At 37.8% G+C, this 22,969-nt stretch overlaps 1 protein-coding gene across 1 annotated transcript in view; it reads right to left on the reverse strand.

Moving 5' to 3' along the window:
- The window catches only part of EXT2 (exostosin glycosyltransferase 2), an 81,328-nt gene that overhangs the window by 22,337 nt on the left and 36,022 nt on the right, over window positions 1–22,969 (reverse strand). Inside the window, exons 8-9 of the mRNA XM_086748380.1 lie at window positions 19,900–20,031; window positions 6,890–7,079 (exon numbers count right to left, since the gene is read on the reverse strand). Coding sequence (XP_086604506.1) covers window positions 6,890–7,079; window positions 19,900–20,031 — 322 coding nt within the window. The remainder of the gene's footprint in view (window positions 1–6,889; window positions 7,080–19,899; window positions 20,032–22,969) is intronic.

The following is a 22,969-nucleotide window of genomic DNA, read 5'->3' on the forward strand; positions in this document are numbered from 1 at the left end:
AGAGGCAACTTCATTATAAGCTAAAGGAATACCCTCACCAAAAACCTCTTTCACTTTCCACACCTCCCTAGGCTTGCCATCAGATGTTTGTTACAAAAATGTCAGTAACATAAGCTTGCAAAATGCTTATATAAAAATTAATTCTTAGTCTGAAATCCAGCCCTGTTTCTCAGCTCTAAATGAACTGTTACATAATATATAAAAGAGGGATCATTAAAAATAATAGAGTAACATTTCTATGGAGTGTATTATCTCTTTTCAAAGTGAAATGGCACCATCATGTTGTTAAATAGCATCATTCTTTGTATCCTTGCTTCTGAGAAACTCGGACATTAATAGCATCTGAAGGGGTCCTTTAGCAGCAGACACATTATTATCTATCTAGTCAGCAGACAGAAGTGTTTTTATATAGGAAATTACTTGTTCTAATTATTAATCATCCATTTCCAGCTTCAACATTCAACCCAGGGAAAGTGAGAATCAATACAGCTGCTGTACATAGCTAAACAATATTCTTGGGACATCCATTCTAAGCAGTATCAAGTTCAAAAACAGCAAGTGGAACCTGAATGCTGATGGTTTGTTGCATTTGCAATTGCAAGCAGCAGGTAAGGATAATGAGGAAGAGCTGGAAATGCAGCGTGTACTCTTGATAGCAAGAACTGAATGCTGGCCAGTATTGAGAGTAATATGACAAACTAAAATAAGAAAAAAAGTACTTATTGTCTAAAATAATTGCATTTTGATTACTCATAAAAAGTTGCTCATACAAACACACTTTTCCTGTTTTACTTCCTCAGTAACAACAACTAGAAATATCTCACGACTGCTGATAACTTGGCACCAGACTATTAAATCATATTAAGCTCAGAGTTCCCACAATTTCTATGGAGCCCACTTGGAACTGTAAAAAGGAAAAACTTTTCCAGAAGTTGCGCAAGGTAGACTAAGATCAATAAAAAACTGGCAGAAAACATCTCTAAACATGCTCCTCTGTACGTACCTGCAGCTGCACAGAAACCCATACACCATGCTCAACATCTCACACCTGATCTTTTATAAAAATCTCTCCTTTGACGCTCATTCTAATCGGCCTATAGTAGTCTGTATGAATTCAATTAATTGAAAATGGATGATGGAAGCCTAACAAGTACTTTTTCAGTCTCAAAGACTGAATGGCAGAACTTAGCTGGAATCTAAGTTTAAAAAAAACTGCCAGAAACAACATAATCAAACATGTTACATATTTATTACCAGAATTCCTTCAATAATGGTTGACTGAAAAAGTCTGTCCAAGCATTTCAACTGCTTCAAATTAGAACTATCTGTTCTAAACAGGTGCCTTCTGCTTACATTACAATGTTTATAGTGGTTTACAGTAATGCACAGAATTCCTCTTACATATAACAAAATAGAATATTGGTTTCTGGGACATAATTTAGAGTCCAGTTTTGTTAAGCTGTGTTTGTTAAGCTAAATTTCTAGACTTCCTTGGGAAATAACATTGGAAAATGTTCATAAGATGACTCATGGAAGACTTAAACCATCATGAATTAGTTCTCTAGCTCATTAAGGAAAATGGCATTAAGTCCATTGTTAAGAAACCAAATTCATTCAAAATCTAAAGAGTTCAAAAAAACATCCCTACTGGTGCTGACTATTAAAGGCAAAAAAAAACTTGCCACTGAAGATTTTTTTTTATTACTCTTTTAAAGTCAACAATTTCTTAAGATACAATAATCCATAGGATACTCAGGTTTCTTATCCCCAGTGGTTTATATCAATGTTGTCCCTTAGTAGTATCAAATTGAAGCACAGAGTTGATTATTGCAATAATACCTTATAGTCCATACCTTTATCAGCAGCTCAGCTCCAGGAACCACTACCAATACAACTACTTAGAAAATACACACTCTTTAAAAGACACTTTTCATTTTTATAAAGGTGAACCTATAATGGAATCAAGCTACCACACATGATTCGTAGCTTGTTGCATATTTACTAACAGTAATGCATGTATACATTTTTATACCATTTATGTGGTAGACAAAATGGTTTCTTCAATTGTCTGAAACAAATGTGATGAAACATTGGTGGAAACTATTTTCTTGAATTTCAGAACTAGCAATTTAGACAAATACAAATGAAAAGGCAAAAGTATTTGGCTGATGGAGGAAATGAAAAAACATCCTGTCTATGCAAATACTGCCAGCAGCAGACACTTGGACCACAATGTTTATTTTAATGGATGCAGAGTGGGTGAGAAAAAAAATATATGATATTTCAAAGTTTTTAATCTTTTTATTAATATTATACATGCAGTCATGGGCCTGCTAACATTACTACTGGTTTTACAGACTTCTGACATACCCTGAATACTGAGAATATATGCCAAACTCAGCCAAAGACACGGAGCAGAGATCACATTCTCTAAATCCAGAAAGCACTTAAGCTCAGCAAAATTATTCTCTGAAGCTTTAAGGTTCCAGATTAAAATCATCATTGTATGAGATACTTTCTGCTATTTCACATAAAAGATTCAATGTTTTTACCGTCATAAGCACTCTGAAAACTCCAAAATGTTTGCACAAGACATCTGTGTTGCTCATACATTTGTCTGTTGTAGATTTATTTTTTTCCTAAGACACTGCTCAGATTAGACCCTTGGTTTCCAGTCTCATCCAAAGCACAGTGGTCCTACTTTGGCGCACAGATTCAGCAATTACCTCAAAATACACAGTAAAGCTTCCACCCCTTCTCACATACCTCTCTCTATGATATTTCTCAAAGAGAAAGCATAGAAAGGAAGTGTTTTCAACTAAGCAAAATAAAAGCCAAAGTACAGGACCTTCCTGAATGTATTCCTTGCCCTGAAGCTGGATTACTGAGTGATAGTGAATACTTCACCTCTGGGTACCCCAGTTTCTAAAGCTGTCAAGTGGGAATAACCAGTTAATCTATGGTTATATAGCCATGATACATATATATTTGTAAATGGTTTGAAGGTACTCAGATTAAATTAAACCTATAAAAAGCAGTTTACTATTCATATTTATATTTTACTTTGATTTCAAAGTAGACACTAACTTTCAAATTAGAAACAGTCTTTAAATTGCTGCTGATTTCCAGCCCATATACATGTAGTTACTTTTTCTCCAACTCTATATTTTCATATATTATTTGGGTGAAAATTTTCCAGTCAGGTGTTCATTCAGTCAGTTGCCCTCTAAGCTGTTTATTTACTATCAGCCAACATGACAAAATTTTGTCAGTTGTATCAGAGCTGCATCTCCCTCGACAGGCTTAGATTTGCAAAGAGTTTGTTTTCCATACACCTTGTACACTCCCCACACCTGTTAACACTCAGCGGCACAGCAGCTGGTATCAGCGACAGCCTCTTACCTGCACTGAAGGATGCTTAGCAGTACTGATAGCACAGTGACCACAATTCAGTCTCGCAATTTGTCTGACAAAAATCCCCATTAGTTCATTTTCAGGTCATGCTGACAAATAAACCTTTTCACTCAAACTTTACTAAATGCTGAGGACAAGCAAAAAAAAGGATTTTTATCTTATGGAATGTTGCATTTGTTGAGGCGTGCAGCATCTTAAATTTTGTACAATATTTAGAATAGAATATTTAATTTTTATTTTGTTTTCCTCTTAAGTCCTAAGTTCGCTGAGTTTCATTACATAAAGACATTATTACAAACACATAAGCATTCATTAAAAAAAAAAAACAACAAAACAAACCCCAACAAAACATTAATTTTAGAATTTGCATGCACTTCAAAACTTTCCATTCCTAGAGACAGATTCCCTCTATTTCCAACACATATGGCTTTGACAACAATGTCATTTTCAATTATAATATTTTTCTGGTGTTGACAGAGGAAAGAAAGGAGCAGCCACATGTCATACTTGTGTGGCACTACGCCAGCTACATCTCAGAAGACCTAAATCCAATTCTCAATTTACCACACATAATCACTAAGGAAGCCAACTCTGTTGTCTTTCACCCAGCACTCCCACTCACACATGCAAAGCCAAACAAACACACAAAGAGTTGCAACGACAAAAGCCAAGATTTGCTTCTGTTCCAAAACGTGTCCCTTGCATGGAAAGGAGCAGGAAATACAGCACTTGATGCTCTAGGAGGTTAAGCACCTCAGCTTTGCTATAACCAATTAAAAGCAAATAGCCATAAAAGTGCAGATACTACTGCAGGGTAATAAACCAGACTTTATCAGTGACAGTGGTGCACATTACAAACTTCAAACTCATTCCTTGCTCTAATCCATCAGAAACTTCCTGGCTTTAACAGGCTATAAACAGCAGAGGCTTTGAAGTCCAAGGATTAGGATCACTAATAGACAGACTGAACGAGAGACTGGCTGAAGAGCCAAGTGGATTGCCCTGCATGGATCTGGAGTAAAACAAGTGAATTTAATCAAACTGACCTCTCTCTCTAGTCATAGGCCAAGAGATTACAATGGTTATAACAGTAATAAAGGGATAAGGGACACTAGAAACAAATAGTTATTTGCTTCAATGCAATACTTACGCTAATGTAAGGGCAAAATTGCCTATGGTTTCAACTGTGCTCTCAAATCCACAATTCTAAGCTCTATAAGCAAAGGTTTTTTGTTTTTTTTTTTTAAACTAGTTTAATGACTTAGTGGTAATCGAGGCATAAAAAAATTAAACACACTTTAATTTTCAAGAATTTCTAAAGGCAAGACTAATAGAATGATTTAACAAAAAGGATCATTCTGATGATTTATTTGCTTTGACTCTCCTATATCTCAGACTCACCCAAGGGAAATGCGGAAAGAATCCATTTGGGTTGAATCCACCTGCATTCAGTGCTCACATAACTAAATATAGCACTAGGTATTTTTGCTTTTAGGAAAAAACTTCTTACTGCAAAAATTCCATCAATTTATATGCAACACTTCTCACTCTAAAGGACTGAAAAACATTTAATAAACCACTACATTTGAGGTACTTAGCACAGCAGGATTACAGAAACCTTTTTGGAGCAGACAATAAAGCTATTCCGCTTTAAACTGGAGCAAGCTGCCAAAATGGCAAATGAGCCAAGTGAATGGTAGCAATAGCTTGGCTCTGAGAAGCAGTTATAAGATGGTAAATTGAGACGAGCGGTCAGGGATTAATTTTTACATTGTATCTTGCCGCTATGCAGAATAGCTAACTTCCAAGAGCGGAAAATAGCAGCAGCTGAAGCCTCTGAAAAGAGAATTACAGAGCAAGGAGTCCTAATGATATGCTTCATGCACTACAGAAGGATACACAAGGTTCTGTACCACCAAATACGCCAATTTTTGAACACGTATTCCTAGAAGGCAACATTTCTTCTCCCACAAAATCAAAAATTTTCAGGTGAGAATTACAGATTCATACATACAGCATACAGGAAACAAACTCATTTACAGCTACTCTACCTATAGTATTTAATCAAGAATGAGAAGAGAAGGCTTTAATTGCACAGAACAATGCTCAGGATTTCAGTATTAGTGTTCAGAACTTGGAAGCAGTTAATCCTAGGAAGTAATATGCATGGAAGTAAGACGAGCAGCACTGGAGTGGCTGTCTGTCAAAGGAAAGGATTACCACAGGCCAAGCCTAGCTACCCTCCTTTATATGGGGCAATGCCCCCGGGCTCTCCCATTTACTCCATGATGATTTTGTTAAGGAATTAACCAATGCCAGGATCTATACTTCCAAGTGAGGACCTGGGAGGAGAGAAAGAGCAGCATCTTCTCATGAGGCAGACAGCCCAGGGTTGGGTTAAATGGGAACTTGTGGGAGACAGAGCAGCCACGGCATGTGCAGTGGTGTTATTTGGAAGAAGACACAGAAACATGGGATTAGGATCTCAGGTTAGAAAACGTAGGCAGCAAGCTGTGAGGACTGGGCAGCCTGAGAGTGACGCCTTGGCATGAGGGGATACAGTACAGCAGCACACCAGCCCAGCAGATACCCATGCCAGCAAAGCACACATCAGCTACTGAAAATTAAATAAATGAATCCAGAGATTTATAGCACTGAGTTCATGCTGGAGTCATTAATATACATTTGCAGTCAAATCTTCTTCCAAAAATCTAGACATTTAAATAATTTGGGAAAAGGTCTACGAATGTGCCCTCATATTATAATAACCATTAATTCAAAAATCTAAAACACCATGCAGACTTCACCGGATTCATTCATAAAGACCATAAAGAGCACCCTGACATCCTATGTGTTGGAAACAGAAATATTTAAATAAAGGCATATATATCTTGTCTTATCGGGCTAGCCGTAACATTCTCAGAAGATATTCTGGTGGTGTGGGAACTTCTTTTCAGACACTCAAGATATCCCAAGTTCTGATTTTATCAGTCAAAACATTCACTTCTTTTATAGCTCCAAGCATTCAAATGACTTTGCCGCTATGAACCACACTTGCCCTAGAAAATAGTCTAGCAGAAGTAGTACTCACTGCGATGAGAGAGTGTCTACGGAGAAACAAAACCAGGCATTGACAAATCAAAGACGGGTTTCCCCTTACCACTCCCCAAAGCAAAGTTAAGGACAGAAAGGTTTCTGTAACTATTGCATCTGTTACCTTTGATTCAGAAGTTAGCAGCACAACCACTGGTATGCTTTTTCTTTTTTCTTTCAAGCCACTTCAGCTTTTCTCATCTCACTTTCAAAAATATTGCCACAAACAAAGCTCCAAATTTATTATTTTGAAAGTAACCATGTAATAGTTTTCAAAGACATATTAATGAAGTAGAAGAGAGGTAATTCTGTAACAGGTGCAAGCAGGCATGCTACTTCCCCAGTTTCACCCTCTTCCACCACAGCTAGCACAGGGTCTTACCTTCTGGTGGATTCTTATTCTGGTTGTTCCAGACCACTAACAATTTGGATAGACTAGGCACTTTAGAGACCTCTGTGATGACCCGGAAAAGGCTCTCCACCCGGTCATAAGTCAGAACTACAGCTGTGAAACCTTGGGATTGAGGTGGGATCAGTGGAAGGAAGAGTGGGTTGCTCACACTGCTCCATTTCTGTGAAGGAAAACAAGAAAAAAGGAAAACAATTCAATTAAAGTGAATTATCACAGTAGGGAGTAATTATTACAGCAGGGAGTAATTCACATAGCCAGGACTTAACCATTTGATTTTGAATCTGCTCAGATCAGCAGGCAGGTTGATTCCCCAATTCTGGCAAAAGTGGACTTCAGAAATGTCTCAAAACCTTTACTCCAATCTCCTTAATAGAATTTTCATTTTTGCACAGCTGTAACATTGCAAACAAGAGGGGTTTTAGGTAAAAAATAAAGTAGAACAGGCAGATAGATCGGTGGAGAAGAAAAACCATGGTGAATTTTGAAGCCAGCTAGCATGACTCAATTCTCATTTACTAATCTCTATTTAAAGACATTTATATTTACAGTCAGGACTCAATAAACAAAGAGAAACCTAATCAGCACTACAATTTGAGAAGAGAAAAAGAGTTAACAACAACAAAATCAAAGCAGCAAAAAACATAAACCTGGCAGAAAATGTGTACTCAAGCAAAAAATGCAAAAGCAGGCGCTAAGAGGAATAATGTACTAGCTTCCACAAAACCGTGTTTGTTGGCAAAAAAAACCCCCACCTATTGCATTGAAAAAAAAACAAAACCAAAAACAAACAAACAAAAAAACCCACAAAAAAACCCCAGGCTTGAGATGCAAAGATGAATTTCAGAAAGCTATACACTCCCCGTGAATTTTAACAAGGGCACTCCTTTTAAGACTTTAAAGGTCTTACTTCAATACACTGCCAGCATAAGGAAGCCAGCTCGGCTGGCAAAAGACAAGAGAGACAACTAAATTCTCATTGAATGTGCCAACCTCCTTTGGAGCTGACAATGTGGGGGAGGAAGCCATGAAGGGACCATTCGACAGGAATGAAAGCACCAGCATTACAGCCTCAACTTTTCCATTCCAGCTGATGTTCTAAGCAGTGCTCAGAGAGAAGCAGCAAAGGGAAAAACAAGACCTTTTGGGATGAGGTGAAAAAGGGAGTTGGGAAAGCAGAAACTGAGTGATGCTGTTTTGCAGGGAAGTCTTGAATCCTAGCCTGTAAAAACTATGAACACTCATAAGAGATTAGTGACTGCCAGCAGTTTACAGAAATACTGCGAGAATCTCCAGCTAAAATCATACCATAAGCCTGATTGTATCAGGAGCAAAGCTCATTTTATAGACTCAAAGTTATCAGCTCATATTTGCAGGAAAGAAACGTCGTAATTTTCGATTTCCTTATTTAGTCTTTGGGTTACTTTATACACCCAACAATCACTTTCCTCATGTTTAGTGGCTTGACACCTCTAACTAGAATAACTTCAAGTACAAGGAGAATAGAGAGCCTATTTAGTAAAAGAGATCATAACATTTTGACCATTTGGGCAAAGGAAAAAGAAAAAAAAAACAACGTGGATATTATTTCCTTCTACAAACACATCAACCCTGAAGTGGGGACAAATATCTGAGGTGGAAAAGAGACACTCAAGTTAGGTACAGCTTTGGCTGTATTTTATCCAGGATGGCCTAAGGTACGTTCCAAGCAAGCATCTGTCAGTAGGAGTAATACCTTTTAGTAGATTTCCTGAAATAGTTGGAAAGATGGACTAGTCTTCAGCTACACATACTTTATTAGGGCTGGTACAAGCAGCATTCAACATGAACTGTTCGTGAGGTTCCTAATAGAAAGCATGAAGTTCTAGTTTTTACCCAACAGGAGTAACAGGAAAATGTAGAAATAGTAACGACACGCTATGGAACTTTAGTTCATGAAAGGGACATGGCTACCTGTGATAGCAGAGGATGACACACAGTAATTCAGAAAATACATATCCATTACTTGAGCAACTGAAAGGTGCAGAGACAAATCTGCTTTCAGGTTACCACATTTTCTAAAATTAAAGCTTTTATACATACTTTTGCTAATTTTACAAGATGACTGGTGGCAGATGGGGATAGGCCTCTGATTTTGCTCCAGCTTCAATCACTCCTACAGTAAATCACAATCTAAACATTATCAAAGTGTAATCCATCTCATTAAAGCTTTACAGACTCATTTCCACACAACGCCCACCCCACAACTGCTATTACCCAAATGACCCCTGTAATGTCAAGCAGCTTCTTAAAACAACTTTCAGAAACCTCTTTCATTAATACTTGAAGCAGAGATTTAACGTTTGTCGTAGTTCAGCCTCGATCGGGACCAGACTAGGCAGTCTCTCTCTCACTCCCCCCACCCTCTGAGAGAATAGGGAGAGATAACATAAGAAAAAAAACAGCTCGAGGTTTGAGATAAGGACAGGGAGGAATCCTTAAAGTTACAGTTACAAGCAAAACAGACTCGACTTGGGGAAAACTATTCATCTATTTCTAAAACTAGCAGGAGAATGAGACAGGGAACAAGATAACCTCCCCCCACCCCTCCCTCTTCCCGGGCTTAACATTATCTCTACTACCTTCCCCTCCCGAGCGGCACAGGGGGGAAGAGGGAATGGGGGTCACGGTCAGTTCATCATGTGTTGTTTCACGCCGCTACTTCATCATCGGGGGAAGAACTCGCATTCCTCCCCTGCACCATCGTGGGGTCCCTCCCACGGGCCACAGTCCTTCGTGAAACTGCTCTGGCATGGGTCATCTCTTCCACGGGGTGCAGTCCCTCCAGAACAGCTGTCCCAGCGGGCCCTCCATGGGCCACAGCCTGCTTCAGGCATCCACCTGCGCTGGCGTGGGGTCCTCCATGGGCTGCAGGTCGATATCTGCTCCTCTGTGGACCTCCATGGGCTGCAGGGGGACAACCTGCTCCACCATGGTCATCACCACAGGCTGCAGGGGAACCTTGGCCAGGAGCCGCATTACTCCTCCCCCTCCTTCTTCACTGACCTTGGTGTCTGCAGCCGTTCCTCACAAGAAAAATTCTCCACAACAGGCTGGTAGACACCTCTCAGGATCTTTTTACATCTCATTCACATCTCATCTCCTCTCCACTTCTTGCAGCCAGGCAGGGCTGAGTCCGGCCCAGTCGGCCGCCCAGCGGGAGGCCAGAGGGTGAGGCCTGCAAGGCCCACAAGGCTCCTGCCTCCCCCTCCCTGCCCCCGCTCAGCTGCTTCACATCTTCTCCCTTTTTTTTTTTCTGTTTTTCCCTTCTTAAATACGTTATCGCAGAGGTGTTATCATGGAACATTCTGCTACCAATCGGCTCGGCCTTGGCCAGCAGTGGATCCGCCCTAGGCCCGGCCAAGTCCACTGAACAAAGGGGAGCGACTTCTAGCAGTTTCCTACAGAAGCTACTACCTTACGCTCCCCCTCACTAAACAAAACCAGAACAACGGTGTATTCAGTAGAGTGTCAAGGAAATCTGACATTTCTGCCCTACAAGAAGACATAACTGGTAATCTATGGACAATGCTGTATTTACTACTTCCAGGTGAGTATTGCCATCTAAATTGATGGCTCCCACTTGAAGTTTATCTAGCAAGTTTCCCTCTCTGGCCACAGAGACTTGCTATCATACCCTTGTAAAAGGATTATTCCTTTTCTATCATCTAAGACTATTTTAGGTACTTACAGAAAAAAATACAGATGTATGTGTGCGAGTACATGCATGTGCCTAAAAAATTATCAAGCTTTCTCTTAAAAACCTACATTTTAGGTACATGACTTAAATTACAACTTCTACTACTTTCAGAAAGGCAGGAAAATTTTCCTCTGCTGGTTATAACTTAGGAAAAATAAGGCAACTTTTGAGGTGTTTTTGCTTATGCATCTACTAAAGAATGATGGAGGGAGGGAAAAGCCTGTAGACACTCACTAATGGATGGGAGAACCAAGCCTCTCATTTGAGAAAAACATTTCAAAAAGGCAATTAAGCATCTCTCAAGTGCCATTAAAAGCCAACCCCCTGCTGCCTGCCTGAGGAGTGTGTCTACAGTCTGAGACCTATTGACCCCACTTTCTGCAGGAAATCGGGCAAATTCAAGCCTCCACAATTTGCTAAAGTCTTCCAGATTTCTGCTTGGGAAAAGCAAACCATACAGGCAATTAATTCAACAGCAACCTAATTAAATCTCCATTATGGCAGCAAAGCATGAAATGGATAATGACACAGGGATGGGTTCTCCCAGTCACCGCTCAAGAAACCAAGCAGTGAAGGAACATTTACTTCAGTTCCACCTTTATTAACATTCTTGATGGAAATTCACAGGAACTTTCACTCTCAGAGAGAAGAGCAAACAGCAACAGTGGATTGATCATCCATCACCTTTCTTTGACAAAGTGCTGACACTCAGCTATGGATAAGACAACCCCTTCACTCTTGCCTTTCTAGATCCTATCATTAGAGGAGCCAGGATAATTAATCTAAGATTAACAGGTTCTTTGCTGTGAATCATTTTTATGGGCAAAAAGGATCAAGTTCAAATGCTAGTTTCCTAAAAGTAATCTCACATCACTTAAGTCTCACAGTCTTAGTTGTCTGACAGTTCTTTGGAGTTCACATGAAAAGTCAAAGTAGTGGGACCTGAACGACAGTGAGAATTTAAGGATAGCCTGAAGCTGGGGAGAGAGGAGAATTCAGGAATGGGAACGTATACAGGGAAGGATTCAGACTGCTGCAGCTGTCCTGTGCATGCTTTCCACAAGTGTGCATGTGTAATAATGCCTTATAAGTAAGGCACTATTATGCCTTACTATAGATACATCAAATATTGCTCTCCCTCTCAGTTATTAAAAACAACTTGATTCTATTTTAGAAAAAGTTAATACATTAAGGACAAGGTAACAAGGAAGTTGAATTCTCATTACAGGGGATGCTCAAGGTTGGACTTGATGTGGAGTCTTCAGGTTCAAGTTAACAGAGAAGTTTTAAACAGACCATTCTTAGCAGGGTACAAAAGTGAGATAGACAGGAGCTTCAGGACGTCAATGAGCATAAATGAAGACTGGCCAATCATTATAAATGCTACAGAGCCTCAGAGGTATTGGTGAAACACCAGACATAACAAAGACAGGGTCCTACCCCCAAAACCTATTTGGGTGTACACTCAGTACCATTGAGAGAGACTTGAAGAAAGACACAGCAGACGCATTACAAACTGCATCACAGAATGGTCTCTAGGAAAACAAGGCTGTGTAAAACGTCCCATATTATAAAACAGAGTCAAGAATTTCCCAACTATCACTTAGTGGGAAAGCTCAGCAACAGCACTTGAGAAGAATAAAACTTCACTGCTCCCATGAACAAGACAGTGGGCTTCCTCCCAGTATATTTTATTTTCAACAACTGGAATCAGAGTTTGTTGTAAGCAACATATTAGTGAAACCACACTGCTTGAACAACAACGCACTGACTTTTAAAAGCCCAGAAGTAAGAATACAGTGTATTGAACTTAAACAGTAGCTAAGCAGTTCTTCTACACATCTAAGCAAATGTATATATATGACATATATCCCCTGCCTCTGTGGGTAAGGCTTTTTCAGCTGGGTTGTTCTGAATATCAGTCTAACCTTAATATGGTTTCAATTATGAATTACCAGGCCAAAAAAAAAGTCTTGATTTATTCTATTTTGCTCCAATTATTCATGATAAGTTTCTATTGAATACTTTGAGAAAGTATTTCATGATGCTTCCCATCCTCAAGTGGTCATAGGGCAAAACCAAAGGAATTAACCCTCTCTGCTTCTCCAGAGCCAACCACAGTGCTTACACTCTGCAGAATCACAAGCCAAGTTGCAGTTGCCACCATTTCATGTTCTGATGAAGATTATAAACCCTCTTTGAAAATATTTTAGCCACAAGACACATAGGAGTTTCTACTTATTCCCTCTTGATTGATGAAATCTGATACTGTCATGAATCATGAATTTTAATTGCCAAAATACATCACGTAACTATAACACTAAGTTATTCAGCATCTTTTTTTTGTTTAACTGCTTAAGTCTAATCAGCCGTCTGAGCTCTTCTGACAGAATCTATTGGCTGAACATAGTCTTCGATATAAAAACTCAGCTTCAGGCTCATCTCTTCAACTCCTTAATTTTAATAATGTGTCAAAGGAATAGATTTGCAGTGAGAAGAGGAGAATTATCAAGAACTGAGTTTATTTTTACAGTTGCCATAATACTTACGCTTTTTTTAATCCCTCCATCAATTCTATCACCATTCTTTTATAAGAATAAGAAGAATATGAGACATTATAAGCTTAATAAAAATATTCCAACAATTGGAAAGAGAACCAGGAAAAGGATTCATGTTTTTCTGTGGGTTTCCCCTCCCCTTCTACCCCGGTGTAAGTCAACATAGTAGCTCCTTACCCCAAAAACCCAGGGTATGAGATAATATGAATTGGGAAAATGGAGCTTAACACACCTGTCATGCTCCCAAAGTCAGAAAACACAGGAAGTACTGAAAGGATGACTTGTGGAATCCAAAGCAAGAAAGTGCCCCCCCCCCCTTTTTTTTAATTTTAAAGTTAATTACTCTCATTACATAAAATCAAGCTGCATAATTATGAAGCCACAGGAAGCAGTAGACAGTGCAACAAACCAGGTAAGAACAAGGAGACTCTTATCTTTGTTCAGCAAAACGGTACAGTATCTTTGGGTGCATCTCAAAAAAACAGCTTTGCTAAGATTAAACATGTCTTTCACTTGTATGTTTAGATGACTACTTCCAAGCTAAAGACAAAGCAAAAAGCTCTTAGAGAAAATAAAACCCAAAAATATTAAATGGTTAGGTGTAGTCTTAAGAACAAAAATGTCATTCCAGTGAAATAAATGAAATCCAGTTTCCGATTCTGTAAATCAAATCCAAAAATTTGTTGTTCATGCCTCAAAGGATATAATTTATAGTGGAAATAAAACTACACACGAGATGCTAGCCACAAAACATAGGATAACTGTGAGGTTATCTATCACTGTAAGAGAAGAATCCTTAGGTAAGGTAAGTTTAATAATCAACTGTTAAATCATGTTTCTCACACATACAAAAATATCAATATTTGTAGCTGAATACATGTGGTATACTCAACTTATCCATTATATCAACGCTGGAAAAACATATCAATAAACTGAAATGTATTTAGTATGAGAAGGAAAATCTATCTTCTAACATGGCAAATAAAGCAAAATTTCACTCAGTTGATTCAAACCATCACACAAGGTAGCTGGAAATACAGTAGGAACAGAAACTAATGTTGTTCAGTGGAAAAAATATCAATGTGCACTGCCCAAAAAAGTGCTAGCTTGTTCTTATTAACAGGTAAATAAAAAAACATATGTTAATATTTGCTTAATGCTTTGAAGATGAGGAATGCTACTAGCATGGAAGTACAGTTATAACAGTGGAATTATCTGGAGATTGAGGGCTGTAAAATACTAGTCAAAGAGCTTAGAAATACTTTAATAGTTTAACAAGTGTCAACTGCTTGGTAATTGGCAAAGCCCACAAAGTATTCTGTAAATGAACATCCTGCTTAGGCTTTGCTAAATGAATGGCACTTTTTGCACTAAGTTAATTTGGCTATTTTAGTTTAAACCAAATGACGGTACTGTTTTCTGCCTCACTGGGAGAAATGAAATCTGGTATGTTTATGTTCAGCATAGTGATATTCTCAAGTGATTATTAAACTATGGTCTGTATCATCCAAGGTCAAAGCTCAAAAGCAGCCCCTGACAAAAAAAAACGCTAACGTTTTATAGGTCGACAATATAAACAGGCTTGAAAGAATTTCAACAAAAGCAACTAAAGAAATCTGCAAAAACCCTGTCATTTTTCAGAAACTCATGTATGTTAGCAAAGTATGAGGCAAAATAAGAGGAGAATTTAAATAATCTACAAAGAAGCACAAGTGAGAAAGTAATTTACCTCTATTAGAGCATAACAAAGTACTTAATTGAAGATAACAGTTCACATCTCAAACCCAGGTCATTAGTTCTAATCCAGCCCAAACTGGTAATCATCAGAACGCACACTGCAGAAGTGGTCATTTTCTGGCTTACTTGAATGTAACTGATTGCCCTTGCCTAATGGATAATGGCTGGGCCAAGAAATACAAAAGGCATTAAACTCTGAAGCCTGCAGAAAAAGACTGTTGAGACATAAAGGATTTGAGTGGTCCAGGAATGAATTTCAGGCCCCAAAAACATCACTTGCCCCTCTTCTTTAAAAGAAGGAAATATCTTGCATTGCATTTTCATTGAAAGTACTATTCCATAACATATTACCATGCTATATGCTACTAGTCTTCCACTGCCTCAACAGGATAGTGGACAAGGAGGAAAATAATCCACTTTATAACGCTGTTTTTTTTTTCTTTAGAAAAGGCCAACAGTCTTCAGTCAACCCATACAAATACATAAAACTCTTGGATTCCTTCCTTGGTGTAATGTACCAAAGTATGGAATTAACTGCACATGCATTTATCTTCTGTGTACCTTACACTCCCTCCTGCTGGAAAAACACCCTCCTGCACTGCTCCTGTATCCACACTGTGGTGAAGATACTCAGGCAACAGTCTCACTAATATTTTGAGCCAATATAAGCCAAACTAATGCCAAAAAAAGCAGCCTTCCAGCCACTCAGTCCCTCCCTTGCTCCCCATCCCTCCCCTTTTTATTTCTTTTGCTGGTTAAGTTTTACATGAGGAAAATTATTTCAGTTAATTCACCACAAGTGAATTAGAAAATTCAAAAATAAGGTAGCACATAGAGAGAGAAATCATCATCCAATTGTAGAAGAGTGCAGGACTGCTTCTTTTGGCAACAGTACCTGCTTATAATGGTTTAAAATGTTTGGGAAACTACAGGCTCAACACAAGGTGTTTCTTTGTGTTGAAACTTGAAGGATATCTGGGGACCAGGAATAAAGCTTATCTATATGCAGATCCAGCCATAAGCATGCCTCACTGATTTCAAGTGTATGAATATCACTTTCATGCTGACGGTCCAGGGTAACAGCCATCCCCTCAGATAAAGACATCAATGTAATTTTGCTGAAAAGAGAATAATCATTATTATGTTTATAGATATGTCCTAATTCTTAACTTGAAGTATCAGAGTTCAAAATAAAGCAAAGAGAAAATCCTCAGAAAATAGCCTACCAGTCCTACTTTGCAAGTGACATCAAACTCAAGGCAGCCTTCTGTGAAAGATGTATTTTTCTCTTCATAGATGTTGTTACAAACTTAATAAAATATTTGAGGCTCCTAAAAATTTCTTTTATCTAGCATACTTACAGACTGTAATCTGTTAAATATTTGCTAACTCAAAACAGATTCAATTCTACTGTACTATAATCAAAATAATAAAAGGTAGTACTACACAAAATCACAGGAAATAGACTGAAATGAGATGATGAATCTTAAAACTGGCAGCACATTCATGAGGCTGCAACAGCTCAACAAAATGCAGGGCAAAATGCGCATTATGAGAGTTATGAGCTACCCTATTTGTCAAAGTAGAAATAATGGTTTTACTGCTTTATTTTACACCTGAAGCAGTTGTAACAATTGAGCAGCAAACCAATTAACAACCAGGACATCTTACCAAGCTCTGTTTTTCTGTTACTTCTCAGGATCCTAGTGACATACTAAGAAAATTAACCTCATAAGCACACAAAGAAAAAGAAACCTTAAGGTTTCTTTTTTCTTCTACTTAAGGTAAACCTTAAGGAGGCGGGCAACCATGGCCAAGGATTCTCTCCAGGATGATCCTGCACCAGCAGAAAGCTCTTCTTTCTCTTAGAAAGGTGTATTTGTCCCAGCAAGAAAGCTCATAAACCTATTAAAGCTGTCATTTTCTGTATAAATAATTCCACAGGCAAATCCACGCTCTCACTTTCAAAACCTCATGATTCAGAGCACAGGGATCTGAGCTCTATTAACAGCCTTGTACCAATTAAAGAAATCACTAGCTAATTGCAGTAAGCCCCTTGCCTTAAAATGGTGATTGCACCTCTATACCTTGTGTTAATCTGCCTACAGATTCTACATACTCTTTCTGCAACTCCACATTCCTATCTAAGTTGCGCAACTGGAAGAGGAGTGTATAGAAGAGCACTGCATTTAGTTCTCACTGACCACAACATCACAAGGAAGACTAAGGAGAGCTAGAGGAACCAGGATGCTGAGCCAGCCGAGTCTGAAGGCAGAATACACATGGCAAGTTCTGGAGGTACAGCTCCGGCCAGTAACATAAGAATTTATTACACTCAGTTACTTGCACATTTCACAGTGGTATTAATATCAACTCACAGGTGCTTCATTTCAACAGTTACCTATTGTAGCCCTGGGGCCAACCTGAAATAATTTGCTTTAAGTGCTTCAGTCTTGGAGTTTATTTAGAGAAGAATATGGCGATTTTCTTGTAAATGAAGAACACATTCAAGTCATCTTTAGTTATTTTGTCTTCCTATCAGAGTTAGAGTATACAGCTGCCATCTTCTGCTACCTCAAATGTACATATGTATCTGCTTTCCAGCTATGTTTCATCCAGGCTTACTAGAAATTCTAACAGTGCTATGAGTGGACATTAGGCATGAGCTTAGATGAAAAACATACTCAGGCTCAAGTGGATCGTTATTCCCCTGACAAGCAGACACCAACTGAGGAATTCCTACCAGCGCAATTTTTTTAAAAAAACACCCTGACATTAAAATAACTATTATTACATTTTTTGACTTATTAAATTTACTAGCAAATACTGCATATATCATCACCTCCTAAATTGTCTGAAGTTAGAAATTAGCTGAGTCCTGAAAAACATGCTCCCTTATAGACTGCAGCCGCAATATGCTCTCACCTCAGAGATAAAATGCATTCACAGAAAAAAAAAAAAAAAAATCTCAAAGATAAACTGGAGAAGGCTCCAGTTACTTGCTTTGAATTAAAGAACAGGTTCAAAACAGTATTAGATGGCTTAAAAAAAAAAGGGAAAAAGAAAAAAGAGCCTCATGGAAGGAAATTTTCATACATGCTTACAGTAGGTATCAAAATCCCCAGTTAAAATATCATAGGATTGTGTACTGCTGTTCTACAAATTTAACTGCACAAACAATTCCTGATTGGAATTCTATTTTCTTTAACTGACCCTCTGAGAAAGGTTCACAAGCACTCTCTGTTGCTGATAATATGGAGCTTACCCAGCCCATAAAGGGACTTTTAATGATATTTGTTTCATATTGAAGCAAGAAATGAATTCATGCACATATTAAACAATTTTCACAGACTAGGATAAACATCAAATTCTTTCAGCTGAGACATAAAACCACCAAGGAACCAAGAGGCACGATACGAGGTGTTAACTCCAATGTTCTGGACAAATTCCAGCCTATCTAATTGCAGTCAGACTTCTAACTTTTCTTTGCAATTGCACACTGATGCAATATTCCTGCCTGCGCATTGTACTGCCCTAGCACGATATTGCTGTTACTTGTTCCTCCACAGTTTCAGAGTTCTGTTCTGTATGCTGCTGTGTCTGTGGTCATAAACCTCCTGCTTAAGAAACTCTAGGTTGAATTACTAATATAAATATTTTTTCCAAGTATATAGTAAAAAATAAAAAATAAAAAAAAGGAAATAAAAAAAGAAGCAGCCTGCTTGTTGCTCATAGTAAGATTAACTTCCCCAAAATGGGTTTCCAATATAGGAGAGAAGCTAGGAGAAGGTGTTTTTGTGTGCCCTTCAAAGACTAAGCAATCCTAAAGTTGTTTTCTTCATTCTACTAGGCGTTTCAAGGTGCTTGTTTTGCGAGCATAATCCAAGGTGTTAAGATGTTATGATTCCCTTCTTGTGGAGTATGTACGTACTTCTTGTTCTTGTGCAGTACATACTTACTACCTGTACAACTTAATTTCTTCCTTAAATATCGACAAGTGCCATGTTTGCTCTCTAGGCAATGACAATGGTAGATTACTAATACCTTTGGCCCGGCAATGGAAAATCATCTTCTAAAACCCAGCAACGAACTTCTAACTCTTTGTCAGCAACTGTTCACACTCTATCAGGCTGAAGAGTTTAACGTAAAACACACTCTACTCCTGAGCACTCCTACCCAGCTTTCAGAGAAACTCTCTCTAAACCATTGTAAAGTGAGATAGTTAACAAGTTTGGTTTTATTAGCAAAATAAAACTATTTTTTATATTTTGACACAGAGGAAAATTAATTGATTATGAGTGAAAATAATCTGCAGGCTTTTATATAGTAAAAAATCAGAACCAGCTGCTTGGTGCAGAAGGTTAATTAATACTCCAGTGTTTCTTCTTAACACAGGTGAGTTCAACCAGTGAAACTTTTTTTTTTAAGAGAAAAAAAAAATCTTTGATCATCAGTTTCTGTATAAGAGAAATTATGTACAAATAACATGGAGAAAATTGTAAGCATGCGAATAACTAGCTATTTCATCAGAATTTCATAAAAGAGCCTTGAAGATTGTTCAAGATCTTCAGTATTTCCACCAACTATTTCCACTACAGTTATTCATTTCTAAGAGCACTAAACTCATACTAAAATCAACAAAGAAGGATGTGTGTGTATTTGTGCATGAAAATTAAATAAATATATAAACAAGCAAGCAATTTAGTGCATGCAACAGCAAAAGTCAAAAGTTTGCATTTCACTGCCAGGACATAAAATGAACTCCTAGTTACTTTGCCAGTTGTCATAAAATATATTAGCTTCATCTGTGCAAGTTACCAACACAACACATACACACAGAAACACACATACACAGAATTACTACCAAGTTTCATAGCACATACATTTTGTATGAGGAAAAAACCAAACCCACAATTTGTTTTATGAGTCAATCAAATGAATTTACTTACCACAGCTGGGGGATCATTCCATTCTTCATAAGAAATGGCAGCATATGGGTAAATTCTATCATTGATAATCTGAAGAGTAGCAAGAGCAATTGCTTTCATCGATCGAAAATATGCTTCCCAGAACCACCTTGCCTGTAAAGAGAATAAAGTTCACTTTCACACTGCACAGATCCAGTGCTTAATAATCAATTTTGGCTTGCCATAAACAATCTGTTCCATGCAGTCTGCAAGTCAGGTGGAAATTAAATCAGGAGGCATGTTTATTGTAGTTAGGATATTTCCATAGAGCCTGAAGGCTGCAAACTCAACCCAATCCCCCCAAAAAAACAGGATTTATAGCCAATAAAAGGAAGCAGCAGCATTACTTTGCAAGTGATTAAACAGAATGAGAACATTTGAAGGAATCTGCTACTTTCACACTTTTATCATATGTTTTCCTCTTGAAAAATGTCAAAAGCAGTTTTACCACAGAACAGAGGAACTGCTGTTATAGTCAGTTTTTCCAAAGCAGAGTAATCCACGGTGCACCTAAATAGCCCAATAAAAGCATGCAGCCTAAAAAGTGGAACTTAAAAGTCACCTGTTAATATCAATATTAGAGGCAGCTGATCAGCTAGAGAATTTCAGTACTTATGAACCCTATCAAACTAATACCTTCCCATATCTTCCAAAACCCAAATATTACTTATACAAGTAAATATTATTTTTACATAAAAATACATGTATATGCCAATTTGTTACAATCATTAATCTAGGCTAATTTACAACAGGGGCAATGTAAAACTGCTGAAACAAAGCATGTGGTTTTTTATACACAGATGCACTGAATTTCACAGATGAGTCATTTTCAAGCTAAGGTCCTGTATGGCAAGTTTTAATCTTGCCCTGGTTCCTATGCAAGACAGAAATGCTGGATGAAGAGCTGAGTTTTGGAAATTAAAATGCTGACTTACCTGATTCTCTGTTAGAGAAACAAACATACTTTTAAAATGCCTAGAATGATCCTGTAGGGCCCCATCCAACCCAGAAGGAAACACACTTTGCAAGTACAGGTAGTTCAAACATTTTGGCCCAAAATATGTGAATTTTTTCAGCCTATTTTTTCTTCAGGAAACTCCAGCACCTTGAAGTGTCCAGAAGGTAATTTAATTCGCAGTCTCCCTACAGTTCAGTACCAACTATAAGAGTATGTATTTGCATTGAGGTTGTAGAACAATTAAAACTTTTTTTTTTTAAATAATTGGAAGCTTAGGAAGCTTTCAGAGCCAAAATACAACACACAAATTTGGGCAAGTGCTATTTTACTCTTGCTATGGATCCCTTAAACAGCAAAAAGGCTCTACGGATAGGCTGGTTTTAATCACATGCTATGAGAATATTAAATAATATTATTTAGACTATTAAGTTACTGAAGGAATACCAAGCTTTTGGAGGTAAAGACTTCAAGATGAACCAAAAATAACTCGTTTAGCAGTTCTGAATAAGTTGACAGTGTGTCTCACTCTGCAGGTCATTACTTTTTAATAGAACACAAAGAGTGATTCCTACATGCACACTTCATGCTGGAGCATTCCTGGGCTAAATAACAGGGTTCAGGAAAGACTACAACTAGGGAAAATGCAAAATCACAAGCAAACTGGCACATATTCACACGTATGCTACCCTGTACTTTCCACTGAATGTAAGCTATGTGATTCAGAACTAAAGACCTGTTGCCGAAACACTGACCCTAAAACTCTGTGGGTAGTTTGTAAAACAGGTTCTTCAGAATAGTTCTGTTAAATATTTAAGATGAAAAAATCCATGTTAGAATTTAAACAAACTAGGAAAGAGACAAGTGCTCTCTGGAGCACTATTTTTCTTGTGAGAAAATATTAACAACCATAAGCCTTATCACTTCAGAGTATTTCAAAATTTTATTAAGGAGACTGATAAGCAGCTCCAAAAGTTACACTTCTCTGGAGCTTGTCATTCAGAGACAGTGTAAAGCAATTTCACTCTAGAACAGAATCACTTCTCTCTCCTTACTCCTCTCCCTAGTAACACTTAACAGTTAGGTAACAGGCTGATTACCAAGAACATAGAACAAAATGAATATTACATCCAACCGTAAAAGCAGAACAATTATATAAACAAGTAAGAGAGAATAATGTCTGCCTTCCTAAAATACCAAAAAGATAATAAATGAAGCAAACATTACATGCTAAGCAGACTTAAGTATTCCTTTCCCTATGCTCCATTTCTTAAGAAAAATGTATTATCCAGAACTCAGTAGCAACCAATTTAAAAAAAAAAAACCAGAAGTAGAGTAAGAGTTAACATCTCCCAGAACAGTGAACCTCTATATTAAAGTATCCTAAATAAACAAGACTAAGAAGATAGATTTTAAATTTCATTTTCACAAGAGATAACAGTTTAGAACAACTGATACAAACAGCACTAAGTAGGAAGGAGAAATTACTTTATATAGCCTTTTAACACATAACTTTATAAAGCAATTAAGTAACTATTAATTCTGTGAAATACAAACAGGACCATGTATTTCACTGTTATTAAATGATAGTATTCCTATACTGTTCTAACTCTAAGATTCTTTATTAATACTGTAATATCTATGATTACGTAGCTTCACAACAATCAAAGCTGGTTTTACTCCTTCGGCAAAACTAGGATGGACCTGACCTAGCTTCGCTTTGCTGAAAGAGTGTTTGCAATGTCAGGTAAGATTACACCTTTACACCAGCAGCAAAACTGGAGAAGAGGGCAGAGGGAATTTACTTTTTATAGACTAATATTTATGTAATTAATTTTTTGTAAAGAGCTAGAAAATGTTCCCACAGTTGGTTGTAATTTTCTGGAGTTGTGTTTCTTTAAGGCAGAACTCAAAACCTTCTAAGGGGATTCAAAGTCTCCAAACAGATGTTTCAGGGTCTCATTACTTCCTCCCCACCTTGTTTGCTTTTATAAAGCAGAACTGATTAACATGGCTTGCTAGTGTCTGCTGCTCAGCATGTTAAGTTACTAAACATTTTGGGAAACTTTTCTATTGGGAAGATGTATGTCGATTCCA

This window comes from Chlamydotis macqueenii, chromosome 5 (assembly GCF_036417535.1).
Source record: "Chlamydotis macqueenii isolate bChlMac1 chromosome 5, bChlMac1.mat, whole genome shotgun sequence".
Taxonomy (NCBI): Eukaryota; Metazoa; Chordata; class Aves; order Otidiformes; family Otididae; genus Chlamydotis; species Chlamydotis macqueenii.